This window comes from Heterodontus francisci, chromosome 4 (genome assembly GCF_036365525.1).
Source record: "Heterodontus francisci isolate sHetFra1 chromosome 4, sHetFra1.hap1, whole genome shotgun sequence".
In the NCBI taxonomy this organism is placed as follows: Eukaryota; Metazoa; Chordata; class Chondrichthyes; order Heterodontiformes; family Heterodontidae; genus Heterodontus; species Heterodontus francisci.
In genome coordinates this window covers 134,365,658-134,384,045 of record NC_090374.1, presented here as the reverse complement: position 1 = coordinate 134,384,045, position 18,388 = coordinate 134,365,658, and the positions used below count along the sequence as shown (strand labels likewise).

The window sequence follows — 18,388 nt, the reverse complement described above, 5'->3', positions numbered from 1 at the left end:
CTTTTCCATGAAGTCACTACCACTCCACTGGGGCAGCACCTCAGCAATCCTGGAAATCTTCTGGAGCACAGATTGCTGGAGTGCTGTGAGAGCCTGCATACCCCTTTGAGCAACGTGATCTGCAGCCTGGGTGGCAGCAGTCTTAGCCTGCATTGCAACAAACAGCGATCTCATGACCTCCCTCTGCATTTCCACTGTGGCACTGAGATATTGGGTGGCTTCCACCTGTGCTCCAATGGAAACTGAGACAGTGGCCACCAGATTCCCATCACAATTGGGTCTACGAGTGCTGTCACGGAGTTGGCCACCGCTTCTACGCTGGAAAGGATGTGCTCCAAGCTCTATGGAAAACCTTGTGCCATATTGGACCCAGACTCCTTGACAGTGACAGGAGGCTGTGTGGCAGGTCTGCCGATGCACCCTGCATCTCCGTGTGCACGCTCATCAACCTTCTTTTGTATGCCACCCCGTCGAATCCTCATCTCAGTCCCCTGCAGCAGAACTCATTTGTGACCTCGCCCTCCAGTGAGCTGGCACACAAACTATCCTTTCCCCCTGGCCTGGCTGCAGCCCACTCGTGCTTGGTGACCGACCACGTGCAGATCCTGATTCTATACTGCCTTGGGGTTGCTCTCTCTCTTCCTCCCGAGTATGCTGTGGCTGGTCAGACGGGAGATTTTGGGTATCTGAAAGCATAAAATCAGAAGGGAAAGGTTGTGTTTGGGCAGGTGGGTAGGGAGGAAAGCAGGAGGTCCATGGTCATGCCATCTGAAGCTACCACTTCATATTAGATTTCAGGATGAAGGTGAGGAGGGAGTTAAGGGTCATAATTCTTGATTGTCTCAGTGCTGCTAGATGCCACGAGCTCTTTGCAGCCGGCTCCATGATTTGGGGAAGCATCTCCTCTGTCGGGCTGAGTGGATGGAGTCATGGCACTCCACCCGCCCCGCTTCTCTGGTTATCCCTGTGGTTATGGACCACCTTGTCCTGAAAGATAGAGGGCAGAATGTCAGTGTGCAGCATTTTGTTTGGGTGATGTACCTGCCTGGAACCCTCTCTTTGGGCTGGTGCTTCATTTTTCTTTTTGTTCAGTCTTCAACTATGTCTTTCTTGCAGCATTCACTTCTTCAGTGCAACTTTCCTTTAAGAGGGACAGACTGCCTTTAAGATGTGGAAAGTAGCTGGAAAACATGCTAGCCTCACATACTGTTAACCGCCTCCCGTCTACAACACCCCTGCCCCCCCATTGTACATGCAGCGAGACAGCAGCATCTCTCACTGAATGGGAAATAGGGCCACCAGTACTTTCCCTGATAAAAGCCCCGTGGCTGCACAAGGTGATCTTTTGTGTAAGTGGTGGGAGAGATCCCCAGCATGATGCCTCCGCCTGACCTGTGACCCTGCCCCCTGGCTTGTCTGACTGGGCATCATGCTGTATTCCATACTGGTGGCCCTGTTACAAGGTGTTTCCATGAAGGGAATGCAAAACTTTGTCTTGGAAACTTGGACTCTGTTTAAAGTGTTATTTTAACTTTTAAGGAAAGTGTACATCATTGTATCATGCCACTGCCAGGATAGTAGAAGACTAACTAGATGGAACTTGGTCTTTTTTTTCTATCAGTTTCTGTGTTCCAATATTGTTTTTTGCAAGTGCACATTTCTTTGCAGATGTCTGCTGTGGATAGATTATGCAGCTAAGACCATTCCCACACACCACCATAGCAGCTTAGTAAACTGTCTGTCCTTTCACTGTCCTTGCTGCAGTTGTTCCACCTTTCTCCATTGGGTTATTTTCCCAGGCGCTTAAAACCCTTACTGCTGAAGTTTTCTTTTCCTCTTGTTGCCCAGTTACCCGCCTCTTGCCCCCTCGTCTCCACATCTCTATCAACACCGTCTTCTTTCCCTCCTTCACCCTCCATTGCACTAAGCCACGTGTGAACTATAAGATGATTGTCAGTTTCCTGTGTGGCCTGTTTGCTGATCTCATGGCAGGGAGGTGTGGGGAGGGAAAATACTCCATGGTTCCTATTTTTGATTACGCAAAATGGGTGTGTATAGGCAGCAAGTGATGAGAGGTGAAGAATGGCCAGTTGGGTGGTCGAGCTGCCAGTACTTGTGGAATAGTACTTGTAAGAGTGAATGCATAGAGGAAGGTAAGAACGGGGGTGGGTGGGGGAGGGATGTTAGGGGGAAGAAGCAAGAAATTAAAATATCTGACAGTGCGCACCTGTTGCTGTGCAAGTTTCACTTACTGTTCCATTTGAAAGTTGCCTTATTAGGCTCCTGGTTAAATGCTACATTGTGAAAATAGCTATTTCCTAGTTATCTGATTCTACTAAAAGGGTGTGTAGGCTTGTTTTGTTTGGTAACAACATAATCACAGTCTTTTTATAGAAGAAATATTTGCAAAGGCGCATTGACAGTTCCTTTATTTATTTGAAAAGCAATTGTTAACTTCATCCAATCTACATATGTATTTATTTCATACAATGCATAGACCAGGTTGAAAAAGTGACACATTGACAGATTTACAGAAAGCTGCTGCATTTCAATTATGGCTTGAAATATCTGAGCTTTTTGTTTTCTTCTTATTTGGGGATGAAAATTTGGCAACTTGTCCACTTGTGTAACTCCTGATGCTTGACCTCTGCCAGTTACCTACCATTTAAATAGTTTTGATGTCACTACAAGTGATGACATATCGGTAATAGGTAGCAATTGGAATGTGTCATGCTTCACGGACTGGGCCCATCACAGCTGAAGTTGGGAGAGCTGCTGTGTGGTCAGCCAGTTAAATTGAAACTGAAGTGGTAATTGAAATCAGGGCCTATCACGGAAATGGGATTGTCACCTAGTGATCTAAAATATTAATTTCCTAATCATGGACAAATGATTGGACAAGTGCAAATGACAGCTTTTGACTCCAAGGGCCTGACATTTAGGCCAGAGGCACAGTTCTTTTGTGATTTGGCTTTAAAAACTTGGCAACATTCAATTGAAAGGAATTAATGAACAGGGAATTACATAAAGGAGGTCAGGGAAAGCTGTTTTTTTATTTTCTGTATTGATATTGCACAAGTTGCTTTTGATTATTTACAGTGGAAAAAGGCATGAATTGAATTACCACTTGAATTGCTACATAATAGAAAGTCAATGAGGTTATATTCAAGGGTCAAATGGCTGAGAAAAGGTTCTGTCCCTTATAGTTTGCTGATCTTAACCAGCAAGCATTCATCAACACTATGTTAGACTAATATAATCAATGTATAAGTTTCTTCTTTTTTCATTAGATAATTTAAAAACAAAATAGGTAACCTGATTCTACACATTTTTACTGCTTCTGTTGGATCCTCCATCATGATTTTTTTTTGTTTAGTTGCCAAATACATATCTCCACCCTACAATAATCCTGCTGCTATACAACACCTTTGACATGGATGCTACATCACAATTATTGGTACCCCTGTTGCTGTTTTATCTTGCAAAAGTAATGTTTTGAATCTGAAGTGGCTTGTTCATCTTTGTACTGTCATTACCAAGTTACAAGAATTGACTGTCCCAGCAACTCCCATTCAGTGAAACTCTTGTCACTGTGTTTGTGTTTGAGCACTGTTCTTCTGCCTCACTAACCCACGCCACACCGGTGGAAGCTGTACCACTGGCATGGACATGTTGGCCGAAAGGTCTGTTTCTGTGCTGTAAATTGTAATGTAACCTCAGTGTCTTGCATGAATGATCTGTGTTTTGTGTCTACAGTTATTTTATGTAAGTGGGAGATAAATTAACAGTATATTCTGGAAATTCACCAGTGATGAAGTTGTGAATGAGTTATGGTTGTCTTCTTCATAGATTCCACTGTTGCATATTGTGTATTCCTTTTATACAAATGTCTAATTTTCTTCTAAATGAGAAGGAAAGAATTGAGGTTTTCCCAACTTCTACCTTCCCTTTGTCTTTCTTTAGGGACTTATTATCCCAAGTGCCATCTTTGATCAGAAATTCAAATGACATATGGCATTTGTGGATGTGACTTTGAAATTCGCTGTGAAGAGATGAGGGGGAATGGACCCTAATAACACAGTTTTCTGTTGTTTCCTCCATTTTTGTTGAATAAGTGCTGGCCTCTACTTGCCAATTCAACACAGCGGCACTGTTTTTTTGTTAACTCAAGGTACGGAGGATTATAGGTCCTCCACTATAGCAGAGCATGTTACTGTTCCAAAAATAGTGATCTGTCTTTGTGCTTACTCTTTTATTAATTTTACTTGGGTGGGAATCATGAGAAGGGGTAAGACTGACTTCATGTTCCATATTGTACTGAAAACTGATTGGCGCTTGCCTGGAAAGTCCTCCAAGTAGAGATTAAATAATTTTTTATTAGCTTATATAATTTTCCTATTCCTTTCTTTCAAATTGAATTATGTTATTATAGTGGTCTGGACAAAAGGAAAGGTAAGAATTGTTCAGGCCTATGCTTGCTTTATCACTTGCAGCTAAGAATGTTTGTAAGTATCTGGTGGTGATTCACCACAATTTTTTTTTCACTCTCCTTTTGGGAAAGCATATGGTTTCTGCTTGTGCCTCCTTGTAGCTGGATGATCAAAATCAGAAACTGAGCAGTGGAGATAATTAAGGGGAAAAATCTCTGAATCCTGGGTGGGGGAGTAACATAAAATCATAGAAATAGACAGCAGGTTAGTCGGCATCTGAAAGAGAAAGATACGTTAATGTTTTTGGATGTGACTCTTCATCAGAACTGCTGTGGTCAGAGACTCTTCCCCTGACCTTACAAGTTATGATGAAGGATCTCACCCAAAACATTTACCTGTGTTGCTCTTTTCAGATTGACTTGCGGTACATAGAAATTCAGAATGTGAAGAATTGAGTGTGTGAGCTTGTTTCCTATCATTCTGTAGAGGGTTAAAGTCTTCACCCCTCCAATATGTTTGTTTCATAACATCCTGTACTGCTGCCCAGCTAAGAATGCAGTTAGGTAGCCTGTTTCCAGCCCTCAGTCAGAAGCACCAGGAGGGAAATGAAGTGGCCCAGCGTGACTCATTCTGCTGGTTTATAGGAAAGCTTACTGCAGATACATGGTTTTTGATGGAAAAGAAAATTGAGTTATGTTAGCTCTAATTGATGATACCACCTATAACGCATAAGAACTAGTCAGTGCTGTCTCTATATTGAGTTAATAAGTTACTTTGTGTTTCCTACAGCATCTGACAGAAGAGAAACCTGGAGACCTGGTTAACGAAGCAGCCAGGTATTTTCTTTACTCGTTTAAATAACAGCTTTTTAGAGACTTATGCCAAAATTCTTAAAAAGATTACAGCTATCCCTGTTGCAAAACAGTTTTAAGAAGCCATGGTATGCTGGGAGTATTTTTGATCTTAATTTGGTAAAAGATTGCCTGTGAATGTTTGCTTTTATTTATCTTCATGTTTAAAATATTTTATTTAACAATTGCAGCTTATTTTTCTTCCATCTCCCATTCCAAATATGAAATCTGTCAGCGAAATATCCTGGAAATCTGTTTAGAATAGTGGATTTCATAGGTGATAATTTCCTGATGCATTTTGGGGTTGATTTTAATCTACATTGTTTTATTGTATTTAGGCAGATTGCCCTTGGCGATCTCATTATCATTAACAAAATTGATCTTGTTCAACATGAGGAGCTGGAAAATTTAAAAACTGCTGTAAGGTAAGGAAAGATATTCTATTACTATGTTCAATAACAGGTTTTGACATTTTAATAATGTTTTGGGCCATGAAAAAAACAGAAAAACATAAATCTGAAAGGAAGTATGATTTCAACAAAATTCTTTTTACAACCAAATTTGTTCAAATATGTGAAAGTGATGTAAGATGCCATTCAGTGTACACCAGTATTTTTTCCCCCTGCTTAGCAATTTCACCTTCATCTGATTGATGAGCTACATCCCTTATCTGGCTAATGAGAATGAACCACAACAGTTTCAGCCTCATTCTTGGCTAAGTTGTATTTGTCACACATTGTTTTTTGAGACTACCATTCCATCTGCATTGATATGTATGCCCCATGTTGTGTACCACATTCATGTATGTACAGTGGTGACCCAAGTTTCAGAGCAAACTAGAACCTCTGTTTTGTGATGAGACATGGTCACGCGCTTTACACCTACTTTACTAGAATGAGTGTCCTGGATGAAGGAATCAAATTTAGCCAGGAGGTAAATATGGAACAGTTTTAGTGTCCCTTATGTTATCCTGATAATTACTGGATCCTGGAACATGCCTTATGATGTCTTGATATATGTTGGATTCTTGGGTATTATATTGCCTCTTGCTGTTGGGATTGCAGCTGATGTGGGGTCTCTTCATTGCACACCAATGTCTTGAGATTGTTGTTGCTGCATTCTGTGATGAATCCCATGATATGCCTGGTTTCAATTCATAAATTCTGTATTTTTCTATGAATTTGTAGTTGGTTAAATTGCTTAATAGGTGTCAGCCATGGCTCAGTTGGCAGCACTCTTGCCTCTGATCCAGAAGGTTGTGGGTTCAAGTCCCACTTCAGGGCTTGAGTACAAAAATATAGGCTAACATTCCAATGCAATACTGAGGGAGTGCTGCACTGTCAGAGGGTGAAACATTGAACCAAGGCCATGTTGGAACTCGTAAGTGGACGTAAAAGATCCCATGGTGCTATTTTGACGAAGAGCAGGGGAGTTATCCCCAGTTTCCTGGCCAATATCTATCCCTCAATCAACATCACAAAAATGGATTATCTGGCCACTATCACATCGCTGTTTGCGGGGGTTTGCAGTGCGCCAATTGGCTGCCACATTTCCTACGTTAGAGGAGTAACTACACTTCAAAAATTGGCTGTAGAACGATTTGGGGCATCCGGTGGTCATGAATTATGCTATATAAATCCAAGTCTCCTTTTTATATAAGTTTGAAACTGAGCTTTTAGTGGCATTTCTGTGTGGGTGTGTGTCTGTGTGTTTGTGAAGGGAGAAGCAAGCAATACATAACCCCTGTCTAGAGTGTCCACTTCAAAGGGAGAGATGACTATCTTCTGTTTAAAATAATTGCTTGTAATGGTCCTCTGACAGGAAAATATGTTTTGATTATTTCCTCGGATAATGTATGAGAGTTTGCTAGTGCTAGAGAGAGAGCTGTTATTTGTAAACGAGCTGTCCCACTGCTGGCATTACATGAGTGAGACTCTTTCCTCTTGAGACAGGTTTGATTTGTCCTGTCAAGTAAAAATCTCGAAGTCAGTAATTTAGTGGCAGCCCTTATGTATTTGAAGTCTGGTTTGATTACCACATTTGTCTCCAAGTGCAATCTGAGAATAAATGTGACAGATTCTGGCAGTTGGTTTCGTTTAGGTGGTTTATTCGTTTAGCTGTGTGTTGCACCGGTGATGCCTAGAAACCCATGGATGGAATATAACCACAATCAAAGAATGCTAGTAAGAGACTTTCAGGATTCAAGGAAAACATCTGTTTACCTCAGTAAATAGTGTTAAAGTTTCAGTGAAAGTTAAGCACTGTGTTGATATTTTTATTTGCTGATCTACCTTCCTTCCTCGAGAAGATTTGGCTTCTGAATGAACATTACTTAGCCCGAGTGACGTGATCTATGTGATGTTTTTGGGTAGTTTGGAGAGATTTGGAGGGCACAGTGGATAGGCCATATACTTGCCAGTGCTTACACTTAATGCTATAATGATTCATTATTTGTTCACTGGAACCCTATGATTTACACTGCAAGTAGAAGGCTATGTTTCAGTTCATGGGAAGTGTGACCTTGCCTGTGGAACCTGAAATTTTTTTAAATTGTAAAAACAATCGGGAAAACCCTGAATTGTTACCCGAGTTGCAGCCAGTTACTGTTTCTACCATTTTCAAGCCAAATGTTTACAACAGTGGATGTAAATTTAACAGGAAGATTTTAGCAAATCAGTGACTTAAACCATTTTCAGTTCAGTGTGGAAAACCAAATAGTTAGAATATCTATGTAGAATCCGTGGATTATCCTTCATTACAACAGTGACTAGACTAGATTAAAAAATGTGAAGTGCGTGAGAATGTCCTGAGATTGTGGGAAGCCCTATATAAATGCAAATCTTTCTTTATCACCAGTTTTCTTTGTTAATGGGCTGCAAAATGAGTGATTGCGGATCGGCAGCCCATTATGTACCCTGTCCAGGTTTTCCTTTGCACATATTTTAAATTTTCAAAGAATTTGGGGGGTTTTTTTGTACTTGAGAATCAGGTACCCATATCCCAGAATTTAATAGCATTCTGCCGTGCAGTACTAGATGCACTGTTTTGCAATATGTGAAAGAAAGAACTTGTATTTTATATTTTGCCTTTCATGATCTCAGGACATCCCAAAGCGCTTTACAGCCAGTGGAATACTTTTGATCAGTGATCACTCTGTATGTAGGAAAGGTGAACAAGTGCATAGAGCGGTTGTGCATATTTATTAGAAACTAATTTGCCTATAAATATACAAGAAACTGAGTCACTAATTTGATGTTTTAGAACCACAGAAAAGTTACGGCGCAGAGAGAGGCCATTCAGCTCATTGGGTCTGCGCCGGCTGAAAATTCTAGTCACCTTCCAGCACCTGGTCTGTAGCACAATTAACACCTAAATTAATTCACCCCTCAGCCTCCTCTGTTCTAAGGAAAACAACCCTAGCCTATCCAATCTTTCCTTATAGCTGCAATTCAAGCCCTGGCAACATTCTTGTAAATTTCCTCTGTACTCTCTCCAGAACAATTATGTCCTTCCTGGAATATGGTGACCAGAACTGTACGCAATGCTCCAGCTGTGGCTTAACCAGCATTTTATGCAGTGCCAGCATTACATCCCTGCTTTTATATTCTGTACCTCAGGCATTCTATATGCCTTCTTCACCACTTTACCTACCTGCCCTGCCACCTTCAGGGACCTGTCTCCAAGGTCTCTCACTTCTTCGACCCCTGTCAATACCCTCCCGTTTAGTGTCTATTCCCTTGCTTTGTTTGCCCTCCCCAAATGCATTACCTCACACGTTTCTGGATTGAATTCCATTTGCAATTTTTCCACCCACTCAACCAAACCATTGATATCATTCTGGAGTCTATAGCTATCCTTTTCGCTGTTAACTACAGGGCCAATTTTTGTGTCATCTGCAAATTTCCCAATCATGCTTCACACATTTAAGTCCAAGTCATTAATATATACCACAAACAGCATGGGACCCAACACCGAGCCCTGTGGAACGCCACTGGTAACTGCTTTCCATTCGCAAAAACATCCATCAAACATTACCTTGTTTCCTGTCACTCAGCTAATTTTGGATCCAACTCACCACATTCCCCTGTATTCCATGGGCTTTCCTTTTCTGACCAGTCATCCATTTGGGACCTTGTCAAATGCCTTACTAAAATCCGTGTAGACAACATCCACTGCAGTACCCTCATCAATCCTCCTTGTTACTTCCTCAGAAAATTCAACGAAGTTAGTAAGACGCGACCTTCCCTTAACAAATCCATGCTGACTATCCTTGATTAATCTGTGCCTTTCTAAGTGACAGTTTATCCTGTCTCTCAGAATTTATTCTGATAATTTGCCCACTACTGAGGTCAGACTGACCAGCCTATAATTATTTGGCCTATCCCTCGCACCCTTTTTTAAGCAATGGTACAATGTTCGCGTACTTCGCCTGTATCTAGTGAGGATTTGAAAATGATTCTCAGAGCATCTGCTATTTCCTCCCTGGCTTCCTTTCACAGTCTGGGATACAATCCATCTGGCCCTGGTTATTTATCCACTTTCAAGGATGTCAGACCATCTAGTACTTCCTCTCTGTGCTTATCATTTCTAATATTTCACACTCCTCTTTAACTACAATGTCTGCATCATCACTCTCCTTTGTGAAGACAGAGACAAAGTACTCCTTAAGTACCCTGCCCACATTCTCTGCATCCACGCATAAGTTACCTTGTACATCTCTGATAGGCCCCACCCTTTCCAATATTTTGTCATGTCCTCTCTTTGCTTTCCTAATTTCCTTTTTGACTTTGCCCCTGCACTTTCTATACTCCTCTAAGGCTTTCTAAAGTATTAGTTTTTTGTGACTGTCATAAGCTTTCTTTTTCTGCTTTATCTTACCCTGTATGCTTCTCGATAGCCAGGGGCTCTAAATTTGGCAGTACCATCCTTTCCTTTGTGGGGACATGCCTACACTGTGCCTGTAGAATCTCTCTTTTGAATGCCTCCCACTTGTTTGCCACTGTATCTGTATGCCTTCAAGTAGCTGTATCTAGTCCACTTTCGCCAGGTCACCTCTCAGCTTCGTAAAATTTGTCTTCCCCCAATTTGGAACTTTTACTCATGTTCTATCTTTGTCCTTTTCCATAATAATGCTAAATCTAACTGTATTATGGTCACTATCTCTAAAATGGTCACCCACTGTTACTTCATCCACTTGCCCAGCTTCATTTCCTAAGACTAAATCTAGAATTGTGCCCCCTCTCATTGGGCTTGTTACATGCTGGCTAAAAAAGTTCTCTTGAATGCAATTCAAGACTTTTGTGCCCTCTATGCCCTTCACACTGTTTGTATCCCAGTTGATATTAGGGTAGTTGAAATCCCCAACTATTGTTGCCGTATTGTTTTTGCACTCAGACATTTGCCTACATATTTGTTCTTCTATCTCCCTGTCACTATTTGGGGGTCTATAGTACACTCCTAGTAGTGTGGCTGCCCTTTTTATTAATTCTGAGCTCAACCCATATGGTCTCATTTGATAACTCATTTAGCATATCATCCCTCCTCACAGCTGTAATTGATTCATTAACCAATAATGCTACACCCCCTCCTTTTTTAGCCCCCTCTCTATCCTGCCTGAAAACACTATTTCCAGGGATGTTGAGCTGCCATTTTTGACCCTTTATAAGCCAAGTTTCCGTTATAGCAATGATATCATGCTGCTATGTGTCTATCTGTGCCCTAAGCTTATCAGCTTTATTTGCTATACTCCTTATATTTAAATAAATACCTTTTACTGTCAAATTCCTGTGCTGTACACTTTTTAACCTTTGTTTCTTCTGTCTTTCAGAGTCACTTGCTAATTTTCTACCTCTCGTTCCCTGCTCTGAATTTGTCCTATCTGAAACTGCCCTGAGGTTCACATCCCCCTGCCAAGCTAATTTAAACCGTCCCCATTTTCTTGGTGATTAAACCAAATTTAGTACCAGTTTTGTTTTCTTCATACCTTTATTCAACAAAATTGAAGTCCAAATTCAGGCATAGCACCAAATGTAAAATGGCAGCTAAATCATCCCTTCTGCTTAGCAGACCTTTCTGAAGGATGAATCATGGGCTGATTTAGATGGAATCCGAATCTAGATTTCTTACACTGGGAGTAATTGAAGGGTGAAAACTATTGTCTGGATTTTATTCTGGCAATGGGGTTCCTGATGGTGGGCTGGGAGGTGGGGGAGGGGGGAGAGAACCTGCAACGGCTCCCTTGTTGCTATTTAAGGGCAGGAAGGCAATTTATTGCCTGCTATCAGGGACGCTGTCCCTTTAAGCGAACGAGCTCCCACTTCCAGAGCTGCCAGCCAATCTGAGGGGAATAGTGCCCCCTGCCATTTTGTTTCCCCTTCTTGCCCACCTCCAAGGATGGAACAAAATTCTACCCTATATTTCTCTGTTCATGGAGGCTACAAAGTTTAACATTTAACCTTTTTTTTTCTCATCCAAGCACTTCCAAATCAGGTAGAGTATGGATCGGTGCAGAGTGAAGTCCTTATTGTGTAATTATGCAACTGCAGTTATTCACTCCAACACTTTCATGTTCCATTCCTTTCTTATGCAGTTTGCAAGATTTTGTATAGTGGCTGTGCTACTTGGAAAAAAAAAGTTATGAGCTTTCACGATAGAGGGTTAAAGTTTGATAGTTTGCATTTGGTTTAATTAGGCCCACTAATTAGTTTTCATTGACATAAACCAGTCTTATCATCACATCGGCCAACGTGTTCACCAGGGTCAAGTAGAAAAATGGAGTATGACGCACAAGTTAGTGCAGATGGAAACTGCACCAGAAAAAAAAATGTAAAATTATTTATTCTTGCTGAAAATAGAATTTATACCATTGCAACAGGGAAAAAGCCTCAGAATTTTCCTCGTTAGTGTGCCATTTTAGTATTTGCATTTCCAACAACAGTCATGCATTGACCCCTGAAAGTAATATCACTTGTTTGGTATCCAGTTAAGAGCAACTTGGAATAATGGCTTTATCTTGACTGGAAGGTAGGTTGATACTGCCCAAACTCATTTCACTTACGACCCCATTTTCCCACTGTCTCCAAAGTAACAATAACAAATCAGCAGGTCTTCAAATTTATATTTTCCCTGCTTAATATCTTCAGCAGTGTTTGCCAGAGTGTGACAATCTGTGTATTTATATTTCAGGTCAATCAATGGACTTGCTAAATTAATTGAAACACAGAGATCAAGGTGAGCAAATTCTGTCCTATTTTCCCACATGGAAGTCAAATATTTGCATTTTTTCCCTCAGTCCTTGACAAAATAAAGTTTCATTTTGATTTAATTTTGTTGCATTTTAAACTAAAATGTGTAAAATCAGGTTTCAATATTTCTGGCTTGTGCTACGTAATAATCTTGGTATGATTTCTATTAAAATGGTGCGTTTTAAGTTTAATTCTACAAGCAACTGTGCTGTGAGATGTGGTTTAGGAATCAGTCACAGCATCTACCCAGAATGGTGCCCCTTGTATTTCTCTCTGACTTGAGACAACAGGACTCAAAATAACATCACAGCAAACATTCACATAATAGGGATTAGAATGATCCATCCATTTGAGCTCAGCAGTGATTAGTTTCAAGGAACCTATCTCTGGGGGAATAGTGATTGACTTATTTGGTAAACTTGCTAAACCCTGGACAGGGAGAAGGTCAAAGGTCAAGCTGCTAACCTATCCATCTAGGAAACAGAAAAGCATGTAACATATGGTCCAGAAGAATTGAAAAGATCATCTGGGGGAGACATGAAATGGACAGATAAGATAAAGCCAGCCAGATCCAGCAACAGCAACCTGTATTTATATAGTGGCATCAACATAGTAAAACATCCCAAGATGCTTCACAGGAGAACTAGAAAACAAAATGTGACACCGAGCCACATAATGAGATATTAGGGCAGATGGCCAATAGCTTGGTCAATGAGCTGAGTTTAGAGGAGCATCTTACAGAAGGAAAGAAAGGCGGAGAGGTTTAGGGAGGGAATTCTAGAGCTTGGGCCTTGGCAGATAAAGGCATGGCCGTCAATGGTGGAGTGATCAAAATCGGCGATGCCCAATAGCCCCGAATTAAAGAGGGGCAGGTATTTCATTGTGGGGCTGAAGGAGATTACAGTGGTAGGGAGGAGCAAAGCCATGGGGAAGTTTGGAAACTAGGATGAGAATTTTAAAATTGAGGCATTGCTTAACTGGGAGCCGCTGTATGTCAACAAGCACAGGTGTAATGGATAAATGGGACTTGGTGCGAGTTAGGACATGGGCAGCAAAGTTTTGGATGGCTTCAAGTTTACAGAGGGGAGAAAATCGGAGGTCGGTTAGGAGTGTGTTGAAATATTTAAGTTTCAAGGTGACAAAGACATATGGATGAGGGTTTCAGCAGCAAATGAGCTGAGGCGAAGCGGAGTTGGATGATTTTACGGAGATGCAAGTAGGCAATCCAAGTGATGGCACAGATATGTGGTTGGAAGCTCATCTCTGGGTCAAATATGACACCAAAGTTGCAAACAGTCTGGTTCAGCCTCAGCCGGTTGCCGCGAAGAGGAATGGATAAGGAGTGGGGTTTGTGTGAAGAAGAAACTTTTGGCCCAAAAGTTACATGTGGCATGTTGCCTTATTTTCTGCACTATGAGGAGGTTTACGGAATTACGTTGAAGTAAGCTGAGATTTACCAGAAAGGTTGCTGTGTATTTATATTTGTAAAATAAACTGTTTTGTTAATTTGTATTGTATAAATGCAATGTAATTCCAGGCATGTGTGAACTATGCAGGGATATCCACCTAAAGCTGCAGGAAGGGAAAGGAGTCTGTCCATTGTAGTTCACATATGTTGCAAGGACGCAGGGAAAGCAAAGTTCAGTGGGGAGAAATTTTATGCTGGCCGTGGGGGTCGCGGCATTGGGGGAAATGTGTCTTCCCACCCTGGACTAAATTTCAGCGGAGGCACGATGGTGGCAGCAACCCCTCCCGCTACCATCCTACCTGATATTTACCTCCAAATCCACTGCAGGGAAGAGCATAAAATTCCGCCCAGTGTGCCAGGGTGTATAGTTTGGACAGTCAAATGCAAAACTCGTAATATGATACTTGCTTTGTACAAAGCAAGGTCTGGCTGCGTCTGGAATAAAATATGCTTTTGGTACTATCTGAAGAAGAGCAGGAACTCCTGGTGGCCTGGCCAACATTCATCCCTCAGCCAACTTCAACAAGACCAATGAACTGGTCACTCACCTTATTCCTGTTGTGTGACGTTGCTGTTCACAAATTGGCTGCCACCTTTGCTTGCAAAACAACTGAGAAACCTCTGTTGAGACCATGAAACACTTCGACATGTCTAGTAAACATGAAAGACACAGATATAATTTTAAGTTTGTTCTTTAAAAATTACACAGTTGTCCATTTTATAATTGTTATACAACTTTGCTGCTCACCATTCCAAAGACCAAGAATATGGGATAATGTGAATACCAGACTACCTTCAGCTGGTGCTAATGCTGACAAAGAGTTCACTCAGGTTGCTAACTCTCCCGTATTGTCCTGGACTCTCCAGGAATTAAAGATTAATCTACTGGATACTGCCACAAGCAACCCAGGAGAGAAATCATGACATGAAAAAAATGTTTTCTTCATTTTTGTTGAACACTTATTCGTTACAAAAATATTGGAGATGTAGAAAAAGTCAGTTTCACTGGCTTTCATGTGATGAAACCTCCAAAAGTACTTACAACCAGAATTGACAACCCTAGTTGCACACACTACTTGAAAAAGCAGGTTGCCAGTTTTCTGTCCTGTTTGTGGCATCCTGCTCCATCTAGAGGCACTATATAGAAATAGTAAAACTGTTCACAGTAGTTACAGACATATCTGGCGTTATGACCCATGATTGTATTGTTGGGATGATTATGTTACTGATCATATCTTTTTTTATTTGGAGAAGGGAAGAGGAGGTCAGTGTTTAAAGCATTTTCACTGCACTGCAGTACTTAAGACTCTAAAATGCAGCTGTACACAGTAGTAGAAATCAGTTGTTTCCTTTCTCGATGCAAAGATCTAAATCGGCACTTCTCCCTAAACTGAGAAAAGTACCTTTGGTAATGCACCAATAATAGTTGCAGTAATACACACTTTCTGCCATATTTGTATTCACATAGAATGTGCTGCACTCTTTACATGCTACGTGCAAAAGGTTTCTTGTGAAAGCTTTTCATAAATCACCAAGTTGTGTGTATCTGTTTGTGCGTCTCTGCCGGCATGGACTCGATGGCTGGATGGCCTCCTTCTTTGCCGTAAATGACTCTGAGTCATAGTCATCACAGTGCAGGAGGCCATTTGGCCCATCTAGTCCATGCCAGCTCTTTAGAGCAATCCAATCAGTCCCATTCCCCTGCTATATTCCCATAGTCCTGTAAGTTTATTTCCCTCAAGTGCCCATCCAATTTCCTTTTGAAATTATTCATCATCTCCGCTTCTACCGCTCTCATAGGCAGTGAGTTCCAGGTCATTACCACTCGGCTGGGTAATATAGTTCTTCCTCACACATCCACCACCCCCCTCCCCAGAACCTTAAATTTGTGTCCCCACGTTATTGTACCATGAACTTATGGGAGCAGCTTTTCTTTGTCTACCTTTTCTAAATCTGTCATAATCTTGTACACCTCCATCAAATCTGCCCTGAATCATCTTTGCCCCAAGGAGAACAACTCCAGCTTCTCCAGCCTAACCTTGTAGCTAAAATCCCTCATCCTTGGAACCATTCTGGTAAATCTCCTCTGCACCCTGTCGAAAACCCCCACGTCCTTCCTAAAGTATGGTGACTAGAGCTGGGCGCAATACTGTAGTTGTGGCCTGACCAGAGCTTTATAAAGGTTCAGCATAAATTCCCTGCTTTTGTACTCCTATTTGTGAAGCCCAGGATCCCATATGCTTTGCTAACTTCTCTTCCCCCAATACGTCCTCCCACCTTCAAAGTTCCAGCACATGAACCTCAGGTCCCTCTGTCCCTGTACAGTCTTTAGAACTGTGCCATCTTGTCTGTATTGCCTCTCCCTTACCTTCTGGCAAAATGCATCACCTCACACTTCTCTGTTTTAAATTCCATCTGCCACTTGTCTGCCCATTTTGCTAGCCTATCTATGTCCTGTTGCAGTCAATTGGTGTCATCCTCACTGTCTGCCACACCTCCCAAGTTTGGTATCATTGGCAATATTTTGAAATTTTACTTTGTTTTCCAATATTATCTTCGGCCTCCTTATCTCGAGAGACAATGGGTAAACGCCTGGAGGTGGTCAGTGGTGTGTAGGGCAGCACCTGGAGTGGCTATAAAGACAAATTCTAGAGTGACAGGCTCTTCCACAGGTGCTGCAGAAAAATTTGTTTGTTGGGGCTGTTACACAGTTGGCTCTCCCCTTGCGCTTCTGTCTTTTTTCCTGCCACCTGCTAAGTATCTTCGACTCGCCACACTTTAGCCCCGCCTTTATGGCTGCCCGCCAGCTCTGGCGAACGCTGGCAACTGACTCCCACAACTTGTGATCAATGTCACAGGACTTCATGTCGCGTTTGCAGACGTCTTTGAAGCGGAGACATGGACGGCCGGTGGGTCTGATACCAGTGGCGAGCTCGCTGTACAATGTGTCTTTGGGGATCCTGCCATCTTCCATGCGGCTCACATGGCCAAGCCATCTCAAGCGCCGTTGACTCAGTAGTGTGTATAAGCTGGAGGTGTTGGCCGCCTCGAGGACTTCTGTGTTGGAGATACGGTCCTGCCACCTGATGCCAAGGATTCTCCGGAGGCAACGAAGATGGAATGAATTGAGACGTCGCTCTTGGCTGACATACGTTGTCGAGGCCTCGCTGCCATAGAGCAAGGTACTGAGGACACAGGCTTGATACACTCGGACTTTTGTGTTCCGTGTCAGTGCGCCATTTTCCCACACTCTCTTGGCCAGTCTGGACATAGCAGTGGAAGCCTTTCCCATGAGCTTGTTGATTTCTGCATCTAGAGACAGGTTACTCCAATATCCAAGTCATTTATATATCAAACAAAGCAGTAGTCCTAGCACAGAACTTAGGGTAGCACCACTGTCTACTATCCTCCAGTCTGAAAAACAACCATTTACCACCACTCACTGTTTTCTGTCCTCAAGCCAATTTTTTATCCAAGTTGACACTGATCCACTGATCCTCCTATTACATGAGCCTCAATTTTGTTCACCAGGCTTCTGCATGGTACTTTGTCAAAAGCTTTCTTAAAATCCATTTAGACATTGGGGCGGCGCAGTGGTTAGCACCGCAGCCTCACAGCTCCAGCGACCCGGGTTCAATTCTGGGTACTGCCTGTGTGGAGTTTGCAAGTTCTCCCTGTGTCTGCGTGGGTTTCCTCCGGGTGCTCCGGTTTCCTCCCACATGCCAAAGACTTGCAGGTTGATAGGTAAATTGGCCATTATAAATTGCCCCTAGTGTAGGTAGGTGGTAGGGAAATATAGGGGCAGGTGGGGATGTGGTAGGAATATGGAATTAGTGTAGGATTAGTATAAATGGGTGGTTGATGGTCGGCACAGACTCGGTGGGCCGAAGGGCCTGTTTCAGTGCTGTATCTCTAAACTAAACTAAACAACATCCACCACATTCCCTTCATCAACCTTCTCTGTTACTTCATCAAAAAATTCAATTTGATTAGTCCAGCATGATCTGCCTTTTCCAAATCCGTGCTGTCTCTCCGTAATTAACTCAAACCTCTCCAAGTGTCTGGTCATTTTTTCCCTGATTGTTTCTAAAATCCTACCCACCACTGATGTAAAACTGACCTGCCTCAAGTTTCTAGAAATGTCATTACATCTTTTCTTGAATAAGGGTGTCATATTTGCCACTGTCCAATCCTCTGACACTTCCCCCGTATCAAGGGAAGATTGGAAGATTATAGCAAGCCCTTTTGCTATCTCCACTCACACTTCCTTTAGCAACCTGGGAGGCAAGCCATCCAGACCAGGCAACTTATCCACTATAAGCATAGCCAGCCTTTCCAGTACATCCTGCCTATCCATTTTCATGCCATTCATTACCTCTACCATTTCTGCTTCTA

At 42.1% G+C, this 18,388-nt stretch overlaps 1 protein-coding gene across 7 annotated transcripts in view; it reads left to right on the top strand.

The window, feature by feature from the left end:
* The window catches only part of cbwd (COBW domain containing), a 108,094-nt gene that overhangs the window by 42,633 nt on the left and 47,073 nt on the right, over window positions 1–18,388 (top strand). For all 7 annotated transcript variants that reach the window (XM_068030187.1, XM_068030186.1, XM_068030182.1 and 4 more), the window contains 3 exons: window positions 5,220–5,266; window positions 5,620–5,706; window positions 12,467–12,511. In XM_068030187.1, coding sequence (XP_067886288.1) covers window positions 5,220–5,266; window positions 5,620–5,706; window positions 12,467–12,511 — 179 coding nt within the window. The remainder of the gene's footprint in view (window positions 1–5,219; window positions 5,267–5,619; window positions 5,707–12,466; window positions 12,512–18,388) is intronic.